The sequence below is a fragment of the Strix aluco genome, chromosome 8 (genome assembly GCF_031877795.1).
Source record: "Strix aluco isolate bStrAlu1 chromosome 8, bStrAlu1.hap1, whole genome shotgun sequence".
Lineage (NCBI taxonomy): Eukaryota > Metazoa > Chordata > Aves > Strigiformes > Strigidae > Strix > Strix aluco.
Genome location: NC_133938.1, coordinates 12,581,164 through 12,598,556, shown reverse-complemented (window position 1 = coordinate 12,598,556; position 17,393 = coordinate 12,581,164). Strand labels below are relative to the sequence as shown.

General features: G+C 50.3%; 1 protein-coding gene across 15 annotated transcripts in view; it reads left to right on the top strand.

The window, feature by feature from the left end:
- The window catches only part of PTPRF (protein tyrosine phosphatase receptor type F), a 391,093-nt gene that overhangs the window by 315,703 nt on the left and 57,997 nt on the right, over nucleotides 1-17,393 (top strand). For 10 of the 15 annotated variants that reach the window (XM_074832274.1, XM_074832280.1, XM_074832278.1 and 7 more), the window contains 5 exons: nucleotides 1,977-2,558; nucleotides 3,124-3,257; nucleotides 4,280-4,424; nucleotides 9,646-9,951; nucleotides 12,886-13,079. In XM_074832274.1, coding sequence (XP_074688375.1) covers nucleotides 1,977-2,558; nucleotides 3,124-3,257; nucleotides 4,280-4,424; nucleotides 9,646-9,951; nucleotides 12,886-13,079 — 1,361 coding nt within the window. The remainder of the gene's footprint in view (nucleotides 1-1,976; nucleotides 2,559-3,123; nucleotides 3,258-4,279; nucleotides 4,425-9,645; nucleotides 9,952-12,885; nucleotides 13,080-17,393) is intronic. The other 5 variants (XM_074832288.1, XM_074832283.1, XM_074832287.1 and 2 more) reach the window with 1 other exon arrangement.

The following is a 17,393-nucleotide window of genomic DNA, read 5'->3' as shown; positions in this document are numbered from 1 at the left end:
CTGTCTGTTCTTCCAGGCCCCCTCCAGCACCATGGTCACCTTTAGCACTGAGTCCCTGCTTGAACAAATCACAGAATTGAGTGTTAGCCCTCTCTGACCTGGAGTTTAACAGCAAATTCTCTTTCCCCTGGTGTTAGTCAGAGGATGCTTTTAACCGTAGCCACACACCGCTCCCTTTACTCACAGTGCCTGCTAGTCAGTACCTTTTCCAGCCCCTGTTTTCTTACAGAGCACAGGGGTTGCCTTGGTTATAGTACACACCCAAGAGTGAACAGAAGAAAGGGACATGATAGGGAGGTGGTTTGGATGTGGAGGGAGGAGGTGAGAACTGCACCATTGCACTGATGGTTCGGAGTATTTACCTCTTTGTGTGTGGGATGACTCTGCCTTGCTCCCTCTTTGGCTGAGGTGATGCCACCCCAGGACTGCGGAGACCCCCAGGACAGGGAGAGGTCTGCTCAGCAACTTTAGCCCTTTGCCTTCCTCTTTGTTTTTCTGTCTGTCTTTTCTGTACTTTCACTCTGGATATCTTACTGCCTCTGTCCCTAACTCCTTAACCCAGTGTTGCTTCTCCTGTGCTTGCTGGAAAGTAGACTGCAGGGCAGACAGGGGAAGCAAGATGACACAGAAGTGGTTGCAGTAAGTGCATCGAGGGTACCTGACCTTCCCCTTGCTCGCATGCAGGCTGCACACGCAGGAGCTGGCAAGAGTTAAGCTTGCAGCTCTCTGAAGGAAAGGTTGGATGAGTGTCATCTGTCCTCAAAAGCCTGAGGGAGGCTGCCAGTTTCTTGGGTGCTCTGTGAAATGTGTTGCTTCAAGCTGTAATACTGGGGGGGGATGCATTTGGCCTCTTTGAGTCCTCCATGGGTAGTGGTGTGGTGTCTGGTTGTGGGTTGCATGCCCTTCTCTCCCATGTCAGTTCAGCCCTCACCAATTTTCTCAGTATTCATGTTGCAGTGGCACTGGAAAAGGCATCCTCCCCAGCACTTGGAGCAGGCAGGCTCCTGTGGTAAAGAGCCTGCCCTCCTCAGCTGAACCATGTGGAAACTAGAAACCTGATGGCTTTGCCAAAGAATGAAGTACTTGAGGATCATAATTTGGGCTGAGCGTTTTTCCTAGTTCCTCATCAAGCACAGCTGCATTACAAGTCACTAATGACTTTAACTGGAGTGTTTCGTAGGAGGTTTAAACTTACTGTAGACTTTAATTCAGTCATTGTCTTAAAATATTTGTATAGTCTGCAAATCTCTCTCACACACACTCAATCTCTTTGTTCTTTTGGTAAAATGGCAAATCTGGAAATGTTTGCTTGGAGTAGTTGCATTCTCATTAACACTTCAGAGATGTCAGTGTCACAGAGTTCTTGTGTAACAGTTTATTGTCTGGTTGCAGTTTGGCACACCACCCAGTGAAATAGTGGATGTGAAAGTTGGTAATTTCTCTGGCTGTATCCCTCCTGCATGTACTGTAATACTTACAAGGCATTCCCCCATCAACCCATCTAACAGCACTGTCCATGAACTCCCTATGGCCTAAGATGCTGTCTCTGTGGAAGCAGGCGCATAGCTCCAGATCACCTGTGGTGCTCTGATCGCTTTACTGTATCCCTTTGTAAATCAGCTGTACACCTGGCTTCTGGGGCCAGCCCAGCCCAGCAAGCACCTTCCCACTGCCAGCTGAACCCCCATGACAGAAACATTCCTGCATCCCTGTTGAATTACCTTTATTTAGCCTGCTGCTGGTAAGTGCGTCAAGCACGTCTAATAACATGATTGCTCTGTTTATCCTTCCATTAAGAACCACTTCAAGCAATATATGGTAATATAAAAATGCATGTTCTAGAGTATGAAATGATTTCTGCCTTTTAAAGAAGAACGTTAATGGGAGGTGGCAGCTCCATTTTTATCCCTGTGCACATTGCAGGGTTTGAGCTGACTGAATTATTTAAATCACACCTCTCTGCCTTCCAATTGCAGCACTGCCAAAACCTCCAACAGAGCCATTAGTGACTGAAACGACAGCTACCAGCGTGACCCTCACCTGGGATTCAGGCAACTCTGACCCCATTTCATATTACGTCATCCAGTACAAGCCCAAATCCTTGGAGGGTCAGTTCCAGGAGGTGGATGGTGTGGCAACAACCCGCTATAGCATAGGTGGGCTCAGCCCCTTCTCGGAGTATGAGTTCCGGGTCATCGCAGTCAATAACATTGGCAGAGGTCCTCCCAGTGAGCTGGTCGAGGCTCGGACAGGAGAGCAAGCTCCTTCAAGTCCACCCCTCAAAGTCCAGGCACGGATGCTGAGTGCCAGCACCATGCTGGTCCAGTGGGAGCAGCCGGAGGAGCCAAACGGACAGATCCGAGGGTACCGCGTTTACTATACCACCGACCCGCATCTGCCTTTGAGCATGTGGCAGAAACATAACACTGATGACAGCCACCTCACCACCGTGGGGAGCCTCATCACAGGGACCACCTACAGCATCCGCGTTCTGGCCTTTACTTCAGTGGGCGACGGACCCCCCTCGGACATCATCCAGGTCAAAACACAGCAAGGGGGTACGTATGGAGTGAGGTGCAATGGCTCCGTGTCCACCCCAGTGGTGTGCTCGACTATGCGTCTGATCTGCACCAGGCATCGCAACTGCACTTGGTGCTCAGATGGTTGTGTATCAGAGTGGTATCCCTGCCCCACAGCCATCAGATTTAAGCTGTCAACTTGTCCTGGGGAGTTGGTATCAATCACTGTACAAGTAACACAGCCCACAGTTTTGTCTGGGATACAGTGGCTAAGAATGTGACTCAAGGTCCTGGACGTGGATGTTGGCACCTGTGTAACTGTGCTGGCCCTTCTGGGGTCTGAGTACACGTGTGGAAGGAACGAGCTGGAATGCAGTCAGGGGCTGGAAGTGAGCACGGTTCCTATAGTCACCTGCCTGGGTCCCAGCGGTGCTTGCTTGTTGCCTGGCTTGTTCCAAGAGCACGGTACAGGGGAGAGGGAAGAAGGGAGGGTCCAGAAGGAATGAAAGAGGATCCTCGCAAGGTGAAATGCAGACTCTGCAAAGCCGTGCGACTCCTTTCCCTGCATCTACCTCCTGACACTAACCATGTATTTGGTCCCCAGTTCCTGCCCAGCCAGCTGACTTCCAGGCAGAAGCAGAGTCTGATACCCGCATCCTGTTGACATGGCTGCCCGCCTCTCAGGAACGCATTACCAAATACGAGCTGCTGTACTGGGAAGGGGAGGATGGCACTCAGGTGAGGATACTGCCTCTGTGTCAGCAGCACTTGGACATCACAATTCAGCAGCTTGGGAAGGGTGTCTGCTTGAGCTGGGGTGGCAACAGGACTGTTTCTTCTCCGTGCTTCTTCTATTTCAGGGATGTGTGATAGGAGTATGGCAATCTCTGTTTGGCTTCTGTGTAAGTGACCTCAGCAGTGCTTGTTGATGCCCAGCAAAGTAGCTAGTGACTGGTTTGGGACCGGAAAGGCTCAAGAATACCATGACACCATCCTTGAGGCATCCTAACTGCTGGTGCCTTTAAAGACTATGGCTTCTAGGTGGGTCTGAAATGGCCTCCAGTACGTGTCTTCAGCTCCAGGACTGGTTTCACTTAAGGATCAGATTGAGGGTGACCTAGAGAGAGCCCTTCCACATTTACTGCCAGGTCCCTAAAGGAAGTCCAGCTCTAAATATATCAAAAGTAGTGCTGGCTTCAGGGCAGCACAGTGAGAACTGTGCCATGGCAGCGTGACAGTGTACCCTGGTCCTCTACTCCTCCTCTATTTATAGTGGCATGAGAGCTTCCAGAAATAAGTGCCCTCCAGGTGAAGTAGCAGCAAAACAAGTCCTTTACCAGCACTGTTTAGGTGCACTAGAGATCCAGAGTGCTCCAGGAGAAGGGCTTTACTCTGTTTCACAGGCAGACACTGTCTGTTAGGAGGAAACAAACTCACGTGTCTTGTGCCCCTTGTCTGAACTGTACAGCTAGACACAGCATTCCCACAAAGCTGTCAGCAGCGAGTGCAGTCTGGACACCAGACAGTGTAGCCTTGCTGTCAGAGAGGTCTGCTTCCTGTCAGAGTCCTTGTATTTCACCCAGGAAGCTCCATGCCTTGGAGTCCTGCAGGACTGCAGCAGGTTTGGCAGCGTGGCTGTGACTTTGTAGGGCCAGAATGGGTGATGGGGCTGCCTATTCCCTTGGCATTGGGAGCTGAGCACCAGCTTTTCTGTATTCTCCTACTACACCAAATAATCTACGTTTCCTTTTATTTGCCAGCAAAAGGTGGAGTTTGACCCAACCTCCTCGTATGCTGTGGAAGGTCTCAAACCAGACACGCTGTATAAGTTCCGTCTGGGTGCCCGCTCGGAGCTGGGGGTAGGAGTCTACACCCCCATGATCGAAGCCAGAACTGCCCAGTCCAGTAAGTGTCTGACACTCCACACTACTGAAGACAAAGCAAAAGCAGTCCAGTTTCCATTGCCTGGGCACGGAGTAGTTCGGTGCCTCTGGCCTTGTGGGTCTGCAGGGATGCCAGCATGCAGTTTGCTAGAGGGTGTAATGGGGAAGGTCAGCTGGGGTTTTGGATCAGGGCTCTTTGGCAGAGGGGGTGCACCCAAGTGGTAAGTTCTTTCTTCATGTCCCTTTGATCATGCTTTCTTTCCCTAAGGGTAGATTCATAAAAACTGATGGAGGAGTGAAACAGGCCTGGAAATTGCTTTGGAGAGATTGATTTGAGTGGGTTTGTGCATCTCTATGAATTTACTCCCATACAGACAAGCTGTCTGGACAGGCAGCGTATGGATGTTTGGCTCTAAATGTGACTGTCTCCAAACCGTTGGATTTTCACCCCTTCACTCCCCATTCCAGCTGCCTTGCTTCCGCAGGAGTCCATCCCTGGTCCGTACAGTTGATTGCAAGGTGAAGCATCCTTTGAGGCCAGATGTGCCTGAGGCTGTCAGGCAGCTGGAGGAGTCAGTTTGGGAAAGCAGCTGTTTGCCTGGGTTGTGTGAGTAACTGAGGCTGCTGCTTCTGGGACTGCAGCACTAGGGGAAACGAGAACAAACTGCAGCCGAGTTAATAGAGAGGCTAGATAATGAGGTGACCCAGGCAATATCACTTTCATCCTCGCTCTGCCCCGTGTGATCACAGAGCAGGAGTTCGTATTGCTCTGATTGGCAGCTCAAAGTGCTGTGCATAAGCAGATTAGGGCTATCAAAGGGCCCTGCGATAAGCTCGTTTTCACTAACGATTTTTGGGCTTGCCATTATGCAAAGAGCATTAAAAGGGGGAAAAAAGACATTTCCGTTAGCACCGTCTGTCTGGGATTTACTAGCTATGTGGGGTGAGCAGTTGGCAAAGGCATCCAGCCTTCCCTGCAGGGAGAGCGCCAGCATGCACAGCAGCCGAGAGCCTGAGATGGCCATTAGAAAGGGAGCTCAGGCAGGGAAGAGCAGCTCTGCTCACTATTGGAACGACCTTCTCTTTGAGGAAAACTCAGCTTCATTAACATATCAGTTACAGGGATTCCTCCACCTCGTTAAGTGAGCTAATGGTGTCTGTGTGCTGCAGGATAGACAGGTGTGAAAATTGAGAGAGGTTCAGATCATGCAGTTATAAATATTTGAACATTGAGAACAAATTCTGAGTGTGGGGATTTGTATACCTATTTCAGATAGCTTTTGTATTGATAGGCAAAGGTTGAAGCAACTCTCCTGCCACTTAAATTAATTCCATCACTGGATGCTCTTATCCTTGAACACACTTAATCAGAGACAGCTCCATGCATAAATGAGTCCTTCAGAGTCTCACAACTGTCCAAGTAAGAGAAGTCTTTGCTTTGTGGGCTCTTCAAGGCAGACATCTTCCCATGCTGTCTGCTCACAGGGGATCTCATACCAGTCTGTTTTTAAGGTTGTTGCTTCACTGGCCTGCAGAGCAGTAGCTGACTGGTTCTGGCATCTGTTTAGTAAGAGGAATGTGCACAGGTTGGAAGAGATTTGGCCAAAAATCACAGGAATACCTTGGTTTGAGTACTTTACATCGAGGGACCTAAGAGTTCTTTGATTTATCCAGGAAGTGACTGGGCCTTGGTTTACAGGCCCCTACCTGAGAAGATTTCTGATGGCACTATATTCTATGAGAAAAGTCCGTGGCAGTTACTACTGGGCTATTCAGTGAGGGTGACAAACCACTGGCTGAAAAGTCCCAGGACAGAGTGGATTCTTGGATATTGGTGGGTCTCAGAGTCAAGTAGGTCTTTCAGAAAGCTCTGCTTTAGCTCAGCAGAAGTTGTGTGCACAATGCACAACTTCCAGGCAGAAATTCTTCGGCCTGCACTTAGCAACACCTCACATTACATGGTTGGATATGTCCCCTGGGGCCTTAGAACTTACTAGTCTAGAAAGAGCGTTGCTCCCAGCTTCAAATTGGTCTCCTTCCTGCACTCTTCCACCTGCTTGCCCTGAGAAAGGCTGTTAGATCTTGGAGGCTGACATGTTCGAATGAGACACAAACTGCAGGAGGAGTCAAGACTCCTGCTTTCCAAAGAGCCTGTCTCCGGGCTTTATTCCTGGCCCTGACAAACCAGTCAAGAGTAAGGTAGGAAGCACATCATCACTAATGAATCACTAATGGGCTGGAGAAGGATGTCTTTATTGCTGCTGCTGGGCTTTTCTTGTGGCACCCCTACTCAGGAGTGGTAGGGATGCTTGTCCGGCAAGGCCAGAGGGATGCAGTGCCCCTTTGCACCCTTCCAGCAGCACAGCTTGGACTCCGTCTCCTGAGAAGACAGCTGCCTTCTGGGCTGTCTTTCCTGCTAAGCTGCTGGGCACATTGCAAAAAAGTTCGAGCACTGCTGCTTTTTAGGGCCTGAGGAGCACGGGGGAGTTTTCCAGGAGTCTGCAGTGCCTCAGGCAAGTAGTATGATGCAGGAGAGGAGCGTCAGCTCTGCCCATCAGGCCTTAGCATTAAAGTGCTGGTTTTGCTTGAAATACGAAGGTGAGTCTTGAGGCTGCCTTTTCACTAGCTGAGGAGTAGGTAGGCTGGATGGGTGCACAGGGCTGCTGTGGGCCGGTGGGGGAGGTCAGTGTGAGTAGCCTGGAGGCAGCAGAGGTTTGCACAGTGTGCATGTGGGTACATCTGCATGTGTGGGTGCATGCTGGCCACCCAGTCTGCTCTTTGCTGGCCCCAGGAGGGGCAGTTCCACTCCTTGCACATTTTAAGTTGATCCTGCTCATGTTACCAGATTTTATTTTGCTTTCTTTAAGTGTTAATCTGAGTTTTTGCCTTGTACATCATGTGTGTGACTCTTACCCAGTCAACAGCCAATGTTTGACCTGCCCACACTGCCAGCCAAAGCTGCCTTTGGAGAAGGAGCTCACTGCTGCATCCCAGGGATGCTGTAGAGGCCTAAAGCCAGAGCAAGTCTCTTCTGTTAAGGACCTCTGTGCAGACAGTGGCAAAGGAAAGGCTTGCCAAGCTCCTTATGTCTCACCTGTCCCCTCTGAGAGATGCCACCAGGTGCCACCTTACACCCTCCCTGAATTCACTCTTGGTGTTGCTTTGGTGCTATATCTTCCTACTCTCTTCCCTGCCACTTCTTTGCTGATTAACCAAAAGAGCGTGAGGATTCATTTTCTACCCTTGCTCCCTTCCGGTATAGCAGATGGCAGGGCCCTTCCCGCTCTGCCTCCCTCATGTAAGCAACTGTTCGCTTCCGCACATTGCTTTGACTTCTCTTTCCTCCAGTGTAGCTCCCATAGCAGCAGCCTGACTCTGCTCAGGCATCATCTCTTCCAACTCCATCACTGCTCATTCTCCCTCAATCTTTCCTCTCTCCGGGCACCCCAGCCCGGGTGTCAGGGATGGGCTCTGCTCCCTGAGCACAGAAGTGGGAACTAAGAGTTACATGCAGCCTGCAACTGCCTCTGCAAGCAAGTGGGGCTTGTTCCCAGCAAGCAGAGGTCACCAGTGGCATTGGGAGGTCCCACTGTCCCGTTTTCCCAGATCTTCTCCCACTGCAAACCTGTGCCCAGCAAAGCCAAGGCACAATGGTTGGGTGCTTTAATTATCTGAAGTCCCTACTGCCATCTGAGTAATGTAGGTTGTGTTTGCCTTTGCACAGGCAGTGAGCAGGCAGGCTTGTCCCTGTGCCTTGGGAAGGCTGACTCTGGTACACTGATGGCTTCAAGGACTGCAGCATGGGGAAGGTCACCAGTCTTTTTTCAGGTGTTTCTAGGTTTCTGGGTGCACCGAAGAATAGAAGCAGCCTCTCACCTGCCATGGGAAAGCAAGATACCTTGTGCTCAGTTATTGCTTGGCCAGACAGCTTCCTAGCCTCAGAGCAACTGTGTGCACTTTTCTTGGTGATGGTGCCCTGCCCTCTCTGCTTAGGGCTCTTGCCTGCTGTGCAAGCACCCAGGGATGCACCCGTCTCTCTTGTGCCTTCCCCAGCCAGGTGGGCTCCCTTACTTCTCCAGGCTTTCACCCTTGCCAGCTGTGCAAGCACGCTGTCTGCAGCATCCCTGGGCAGTGAGGCCAAGTGAGAGGGGGCTGCTGCTGCCGCGAGAGGGCTCCCATGCTGCCAGGGCCCTGCTGCAACAGGACAGCAGTTCTGCAAGGCTGGAGGAGGGAGTGAACTGGGCAAGTGTCCTAGAGATGCTCTACTTTGTCCAGCTCATCTCTCCTTTCCTGACCCCTCTTTTCCTCCCTGGGATTTGTTTTACTGCTCTTCCCCAGCAACACTGTGTGGAGGGGACTTCTCTTCATCCCAGTGAGAAGTGTCCAGTGCCCAGATCCCATTCCTCCCCCTGTGGCCAGTTAACATTGCTGGGACTTAGGAGTTAACACAAACTGCAGGTGGTCTGGGAGGGGACAAGACCTGCCTACCTTCCCCTGTACAGCTCCAAAGGCCGGGAAGCTACTGAGGCAGGTAGCCAGTTTGGCAGGCATGAAGCAGTCAGTCCCAGATAGTAGGCACACAAACACAAAGCAGCACAACTATGTTATCTCCTGTTTCTACATGGTGCCTGGCTCCCAGCTGGGTCAGGGTGCAGCTCACAGCTGATGGTCATGATTTCAAACCCTGCCTGGACACACTCCAGCCAGTCTCAGTCACCTGCTTTCCCTACCCTTTTTCATTTCCTCCACTTGTCTAGGAGAGGGTTTTTTCAAGCCTTCATACAATCTGGTGTGTGAGCTTCCCCTTCTGCCACTCATGCCTTCTGTAGCTTCCTACCTCTTCTGGTTTCCATCTGCTTCAGATCTTCACTGAAATCATCTTCCTTCTCCCTACTAGTCAATCTCTCTTTCACCCCCCCTTTCCTTACTGCCATTTGTTGTGTTTGGTAAAGTGAGCGTCCAGAACTGCTTTGGGAAGAGGGGTTCACTGACGCAGAACAGCATTTCTGTCTCCATGCTGTTCATGAGGCTTTCAAATACAAATTGCCCCTAGTGCCATCTTTGATAATCTGTGAGAAAGACAGGCGGTTGTGAGGAAGGCAGGTGGTTGTCCAGGAGGCTACTGGCTACATTTCCATTTGTGTGTTCAGTGCTCAGTTGGCTGGGTAAAAGTTCCCTGTGCATTTTGGTTTGTCCTTCCACTCATTTCCCTTCATCTCCCCACTTCATTTATTTATCCCCAGCCCCCTCCGCCCCACCCCAAGAAGTCGAGTGTGTAAGCACCAGCTCCACTACCATCCGGGTAAGTTGGGTGCCACCGCCTGCCCAGAGCCGCAATGGGGTCATCACCCAGTACTCCATTGCGTACCAGGCAGTGGAAGGAGATGACAACACCAAGCATGTGGTGGATGGCATTGGACGTGAGCACTCCAGCTGGGAGATCAAGGACCTGGAGAAATGGACCGAGTACAAGGTGTGGGTAAGGGCTCACACCGATGTGGGGCCAGGACCGGAGAGCATTCCTGTGCTTGTGCGCACTGATGAGGATGGTAGGTGTACTGCACAGCTCCTTCAGCTACCACCTTGGGGTAACCAGGACTCTTCTAGCTGAGTTGCTGGAAAAGGAGGGAAAGGGCTTGGGGATATTGGCCTGGGAGTGCTTTTCAAGCAGGACCGGAGGCTGTCAGGAGCGGTGCTTTGGTCAGCTGCTCCAGGGAGTAGGTCTCCACAGTTGCCCTGGAGTGGGGTAGGGGAATTGCTCCACTGGCCCTTGCTCTGATATGATGGTTGCCTCCAGGCTGTGGGTCAGATGTCCTGGAGTGGTCCTGCAAGGGTCCTGTGTCTGTTAGCAGCATTTCCTGCGTGCATGAGGAGGCATTACATTGCTTTGCTGTTTTGGCTTTCTAGTGTTCGGTGGTAGTGGTTTCCATTTTACTGAAGGTAACATGAGTTCTCTCAGCCAAAGACTTCTATAACATTGTGCGATCAGGACTTAAAGTTTACTTGTAGACCTGAAATCCAGCAAACTAAGAGGGGAAAAGAAACCCATATGAAACTTGTAGATACCGCAGGAAAGCTGCTTCCTGCTCCAGCTTCCAGGCAAGCCACAGCTTATATAAATCTGCTCTTCAGCGCAAGAGTCAGAATATCGCATGTACAGAACACTTCACTGGATACGACAGCTTTAAAGAGAAATTGCTTTGTATTAGCAGGGCTGTCAGTTATGTCATCATGACTTAAGCCATTTCCTTTGAAAGTGCCAGAGCTCAGGGTGACAGTAGAAGCTTCCGTGGCTTCATGCTGACCCCAGAAGCTGCAGATTTAATGGGAGAAGAAAGAGGTGCAGCATCCAGGCAAAGAAAGGATGATTTCTGCATGGCCCAGTCAGCGTAGCAAATTGAAACCAGACACGTTACAGTTTCCCTAAATGGGCTGCCACTGTCCCCCACATCTCTGTGGCTCTGGAAGTGGTGTCTGGGAATGCTCTCTGACTGCATTCCTGGGCTGGCGAACACATCTGTGTGTGTCCTGCTGCCTGTAGTGTTTGCTTCAGTTCTCATTCAGCAGAGTTTTAGCCCAGGGGAAGTTGCTACCCCAGAAATGTCGCAACAAGCTCTCTCAGTTAGTTTTCAGGCACCATGGTTGGACATTCCAGCTCAGCTGTCAGGAGTGATTTCATATCCCTCCAACATGCTGATGCCCAGTAGATACCCATGATGAAGGAATGAGAAATGCTAAATTGTGATCTGAAAACAAGTTGCACTTTCCCTGTTTGGGTCTCAGATGTAGCACATACTTCCCGTAATGGGGTAGGACAGCATTCCTTGAAACACTGTGGTCTGCTCCCATTCACATCTTTTCATGTCCCTGCAACATCCCTGTATCATGTTCTGCCAAGGCCTCCTGCCTTCTCTTGCCAGCAGAGCTTGACACACAGCTTCTGTCTGGTTCTCAGGGAGGATCTTGTTTTTCACTTGGACTCCCAACTGTGTGTGTGGGCAGGTGTCTTGCTAGGGCAGGAGAGCCCTGTGGCTTGTGCAAGGTCACTGCACTAAGTGCATTGTGGATTACAGCGTAGGCTGCTCCAGCCAGAAGGTGGTAACTGTTCAAGCGCAGCCCCCTCCATTCCCATACCTTGAGCTGGCCTCCTGGTGCTAAAATGCGCCATTCTTCCTTTCTCTGTTTTATTTAATTATCTACAATTAAGAAGGACATCTGGGGAAAATAATGAATTGCCCTGCGGCTTAAAAACTGTGCTTACCTGCTGGGTAGCTGTTTCTTCCCATCTAGTTGGTTGAAATAGCAGTACTCATTATGTCTGCTTGTCAGCTATCCATCCCTAATTATCTAATACTGATTATTTCTTGCTGTGTTGAGAATTGGGGCGTACAGGATTCCAAACCCCTGGATTTTCCCAGGCAGTGGAGGGTGGAAGGGGTCCTGCAGTGGAAGTGCTAGGATAGAGCCCAGTTCCTTCACTTAGGTACCAGGTACTCCTGTAGCAGTGGTATCCTCCACAGGGAGTGCTCACCTCTGCTCCCAGCTGCTTCAGCCGGAAGGAGCTTTCCAGGAGCAACTGAGAGGCTAATTTTTTAGCATTGACATTTTTGTCACAGTCAATGCAAGAGCAAAATGTAATAAGGAGGTAATTTTTCCAAATGGTAAATAGGGTATAAATACATTTTTAAACGGGCCTCACCTTGCAAGAAAATTGATATTTTCTGGGCAGTGTAATTTTTCATTTTATTATCAAAAAGCATTCAGCTAGCCGTGCATGAAATACAGTCCCCAGAGCTGTCACAATCCCCATGGGCCCCTTTATCTGGCTGAGTTCAGTGACTGCTGTCTCTGAGCTCTGCGTTATTGTTTTAGGATGGTGCTTTTCCCCCTCATTAACCTCTTGCTGTCACAGGGGAAGAGTGCGTGTGCACTCTGGCTGGTGGCAGGTACCAGGGCTCCCTGCAAGGCAAGCTCAGCGCCCAGTCATGCTACCTGGGGCTGTTGGACTGCATTTAGATATATGCAGAGAGATCTGAGAGGAGGTGTTGTGACAGGCAGGATGGAAAGAAGGCTTCAAAACCATTGTCTCTGCCGCAGGGCACCCTGAGCTGCAGGTGGTTACCATATTCTTTATATTCTGCTGTATTCTTGTATTCTTTCTTGCGCCCTTCTTGATGGAGACAAGAGAGGGATAGATGGACCTTCTGTCTGATCCAGCACAGTGGCTTTTATTAGGTGTGCTCCTGCATATCACAGTTGTGCTTTTTCCCGCAGAGAGTAGCAGAAGTGCTTGGATGCTGGGAAAGGGTCGGGGATGTGGTCACACTGGAGAACTGGAGTATGACCTCCTGGGGCAGGTACAGGGAACTTAAGCCTGCAGGACTGTCCTTGCAGTGAGGTGGAGGGAAGGTAGAAAAGGAGTGAGAGGTAGCTGACAGCAGCTGTGTGGTACCTGCTAACTGTCCGTCTTGTGTGTGTTACAGTGCCCAGTGCCCCACCACGAAAGGTGGAGGTAGAGTCTGTGAATTCGACTGCCATCCGGGTGAGCTGGAAGCTGCCCATATCCAACAAGCAGCATGGGCAGATCCGTGGGTACCAGGTTACTTATGTGAAGCTGGAAAACAACGAGCCCCGAGGGCAGCCAGTGATCAAGGACGTCATGCTGTCAGAAGCACAGGTACAGTGTGGGGACCACGGGCTGGTGGGCACGGCACCTTCCCCCTCCACAGACAGCCAGGCTGGCTGGGTCCAGGTATTTCTTGGCTTCCTCTTGTCACTCCAGAGCATGGGACTAAGCCCTGCCTGAGCAAGGTGAACAGTTTATCCCTAAATTGTGGCTTAGAAACAGGTAAAAAGTTTTAATCAGGAAGGGATTGCTGTAGGAAAGGTGGATGATGTATGGGATGATGTTCCTCTCATACCCCTTCTCCGACATATACCTCTCTCTGCTTGCGGTGTCCTGTGCAGACTCCAGCTGGAGCAAATTGTTTTACCAGTCAGGTTACAAACGATCTGAGAGTTTTAAATAAGCCTTGAGTCTGCTTCTTTTGCGCTGCTGACTATGTTCAGGGTGAAGCTTCTTTCTTGGCAGAGTCCACCAGGGTGCTGCCTGCTTGTGGGGCATGGGGGTGGCTCTGCACCGTTGGGTGGCCACAGCACGTCAGGTGGGGCAGCCCTCCTCTGGCTCAGCAAAGCCTCCTTTCCCTCCTGCTTTTGCAAGGCAGGGACTTGACCTTGCATTGCCTCTTGAAACCAAACTGCAAGTGAAGCCAACTGGGTCTGTGAAAGACTGGAGGGGCAGGGAAAAAGTGAGAGACAGGTCCGCATCGCCTGTAAATGACTTTGCCCTCTGGAATCTCCATACAACAATCTGCTCATATTTATGCGATCTCCTGGATACCTCACCGGCTCTGAGCTGAGGCCTGGTTCCCACACAATGCTCCAGGCATGGTTATGCACTCTGCTCAGCCCAGCAATGCGTAGTTGCCTCTTTCCCAGGGTCTAGGGAAGTTTTTGATGCCCTGTCTGTGATGAGATACAGCTCTTCTTTGGAGCAAGGGTCTTTCGTCCTGGATGACCCATGCTGTTCTCAACAAAGATAATCGTATAAATGAAGTACAGGATCTGCTGCTGTTGGAAGCGACGAGTAATCGATTCAGAGCTGGCTTGCTTGAATGATGCCCAATATAAATACTGGAGAGCTGCAACGATTAATTGATCTGTCTCCTGAACGCAGCTGTGAATCATTTATACATTTGTCAGTGGGGAGTGCAGTGCACAGAGGCAGCTTTACTCCCCATTCATATTCTGAAGGATAAAACACAGTAATAATGTAGAAGGGGAAAACTTTGAAGAGAGAAAATGCTTTGAGGGTCCTTGCAGTGTTGTCTGGGGCACGTCTCTGTTTATGTTTCAGATGTTGCTTTATTTTAATCATTGGAAAAGCTGCTTACTGCCCTTTACTTATTCCAGGAGGATATAATCTTCAGTGTTGTTTGAACAATTGATGCTGTGTTGTTCAGCTGGCGTTTGGAGTTAATGGGTTGGTCCCAAGCATAGGTGGGCGAAGTTGGCAATGTTGTTCTTGTTGGTGTTTTCAAATATTTTATGCTTGCCCAGCCAGTTCTGCTTTCACTCCTTACTCATACATTTCAGAGAGAGAAACCCCATGCTAATGTGCAGGAATAAGGATGCCAGAGCCAGAAACTTTCCAAGGAGTGCTGGATTTTGCATTATTTTGAACATGTGCATCAAGGAGGCAAGTTGCTTGAAGTTTCCTGGCCTGTCAGACCACTTAGGAGTCTTTCGTATTTGGTGAATTTATGTGGGAAAGTTCTCGATTGCTGTGATTTTTTTTTTTTTTTCCTGGTGTGTATGGTGCTGAACTCATCCACTGTAATTTTTGGATGGAAGTGAAGGCCAAAAGATAGTGTCAGAGAAGTGACTACTCTGAAGGAGTCATGTCACTCTTGGGATAAACTAATGATGACCCTGCAGGGAAGAGGTTTCACTGACTTGGCAGAAGAGATCTTTATTTCCCTAAAGAGTGACAAGCCAGGCATGACCTGTGCTTGTGATGAAATACATCTGCTCCAGAAGCTGAAGAACCCTGTGAGAGCTGCAATCTTTCAGTACAGCAGTGCGTGTCTTTGCAAACAGCCAGATCAAACTGTAGCGAGTAGTCTTGGAAGAGTTATTTTCTATGGAAGAAAACAAAAAGATCCACTGGAACACCTGTCCCTGAAGGTCACAGGATGAAGACGGCCAGAATATAACCACAGTTCAGTACTCATAAACATTCAGAAACATTTATACCAGTGCACAAGGCGAGAATTAAACTGATTGAAAATCTAGTGTCAGAGAAGAAATTATCTGGACATGTAGGCAGAGCCCCTCCTCCTGCCTAGCCAGGCTGTCTGCTGATTTTGAGTAGGTATGTACCACATAATCTGCTTCCTGCAGATGGTATGAAGACACTGGTATTAAAGCTGACACGTGATTTTTCCTGATTGAAGATGAGAAATATAGACAGTAAACGAAGATGAAAAAGGAAAGGGAATGGAGATGTTAGCTATGCAGATAATATAGATTCTGAGTTTTCAACACCATTTGAGCAAAAAGGACTAAAACATCAGCAGAGAAGTGGGGCCCCTGGTGCTGGAGAGATCGCGTTTTATTTTACAGCCTCCTGCCTAGGGAGAGTAATCAGTTGGGAAGGTCCTGCAATGGAGCTGAGGCCTCTCCCTCCCCTCTGTGGCTGCGCCTGTGACTGATTACCTCCATCAGACTTCTTTATGCCTTCCAGTCTGAGCTCTCACCTCCTACTGACAGACTGATGGACAAGCAAATGTGACCATGCCCTGTGGAGGAGTGCCCAGGGAGAGCATGGCTGCAGAGCTGAGTCAGATACCCGCACCACCTCCTGCACAGGCCCTGCCTGTCATGGCTCAGCCCGGTTCCATGGTGGGCAGTGACAGAAGATTCATTTCTGTGCCCTGGGTATTGTACACAACATATCCGAGCACCGAGAGAGCACCTTTGAAAGGAGCAGGGGCACCAGTGCAGGGTCTCAGCTGCACTCCGCCACTTGCATACAAGTCCTCACCAGCTTGAGGGAGCTGGGTATAACAGGGCCATGGGGCACAAGCATTAGGTTCTTCAGGAGGTGGCAGGGGCCTGCTTTCCTTGTTTTCCAATCCCTGGGCAGCTGCAGCGTGTCAGGAGGAGCAGTGGGCTTGATCCCTTCCCAGGTCCCAGTTCTACATGCCCTGCAGAGCTCAGTGCTCAACAGTGCTGAGTCTGGAGCACCGGGCACAGAGGAGGCAGCAGGGCCAGGGAAGGACAGGCCTTCCCATTCGGGTTCCTGTGCAAGCAAGACTCGTGTTTGCTCTTTCCAAGACAAGCAGCTAGACCCTGTGTGAATCTAGCTGTTGATCCACGGTGTGCTGCTCCCAGCCTGCTTGTCCTCAGCCCAGACTGGAACATCTTGAAGGGGGGACTTTCTCCCCATGCTGCAGTGTGGCCTTGACACCTGCTCCTCACCTCAATTGTGCAGCATATTTGCTGGGGATCCTGCCACCTGCGTTGCTCTGGGGATGCAGCATGTACGTTAGCCTCGCTGCTTACAGCCCTCTGCAGGTCCAGCCTGCCCAGAGAGCTTCGTAGTGCTTCTGCTGCTGGGAGCTGACCGAGTACAGCTGGGTATAAGGAGGTCAGGCAGGAGAGACTCCTGCCACCTCCTCCTCCTGCTCTGCAAACACTCACGGCAGGGGAGAAGTGTGCTGCCCATGAGAAGGGCCGCGGGCTCACAGGAAGATTGTGTGGTCTTCACAGGCGGCACTTCTCCAAGCAGCGTGCAGACCGAGTGCACGTCCCACCAGCTTGCTCCAGAAGAGCAGGAAGAAGTAACGGCAAGCACTTCAAGCTGTTGGATTGAGATCAAAGGAGAAGGGGGAAGCAGAGTCTCCTATTCTCCCTGGGCAGTGCCCACCCCAGGCATAACACAGAGGAATTTGCAGCCTCCCTCTTGCGCTGGGTGATAGTCAAGGATCTTTATCTGAATCTACTTGGAACAACTCCTTGTGCACGTGTACTCCTCTAGGTAAAAGTCTGGCATAGAGGTGAGACATACTGTGCTTCGTAAGTGGAACAAAACTGAAAGGCATAATCCAAGAAGCATTTCAGTAATGGGCAGAGGTGAAGTTCTGGAGCCCTCAGACCCCTCCGCATCCCACAAGCTGAGCACCCAAGTTTACATCTGGAGTTTCACTGTCATGCCACAGTCACTGAAGCAGAGAGAAGGATCTTCAGGAAAACCTCAATATCCACTTCCCATGGCTGGGGCTGTTTAGGAGGGCTTGAGACTGTCTTTTGCAAGAGCCATGGTCAGGGAAAACAGCCATTCCCTGGTGAGACATGACTACGCTGTGCGGTGTTGAAGTGTAAAATGAAACATTAAGGCATTGCAGCTGCCATAAATACACACTGTTAG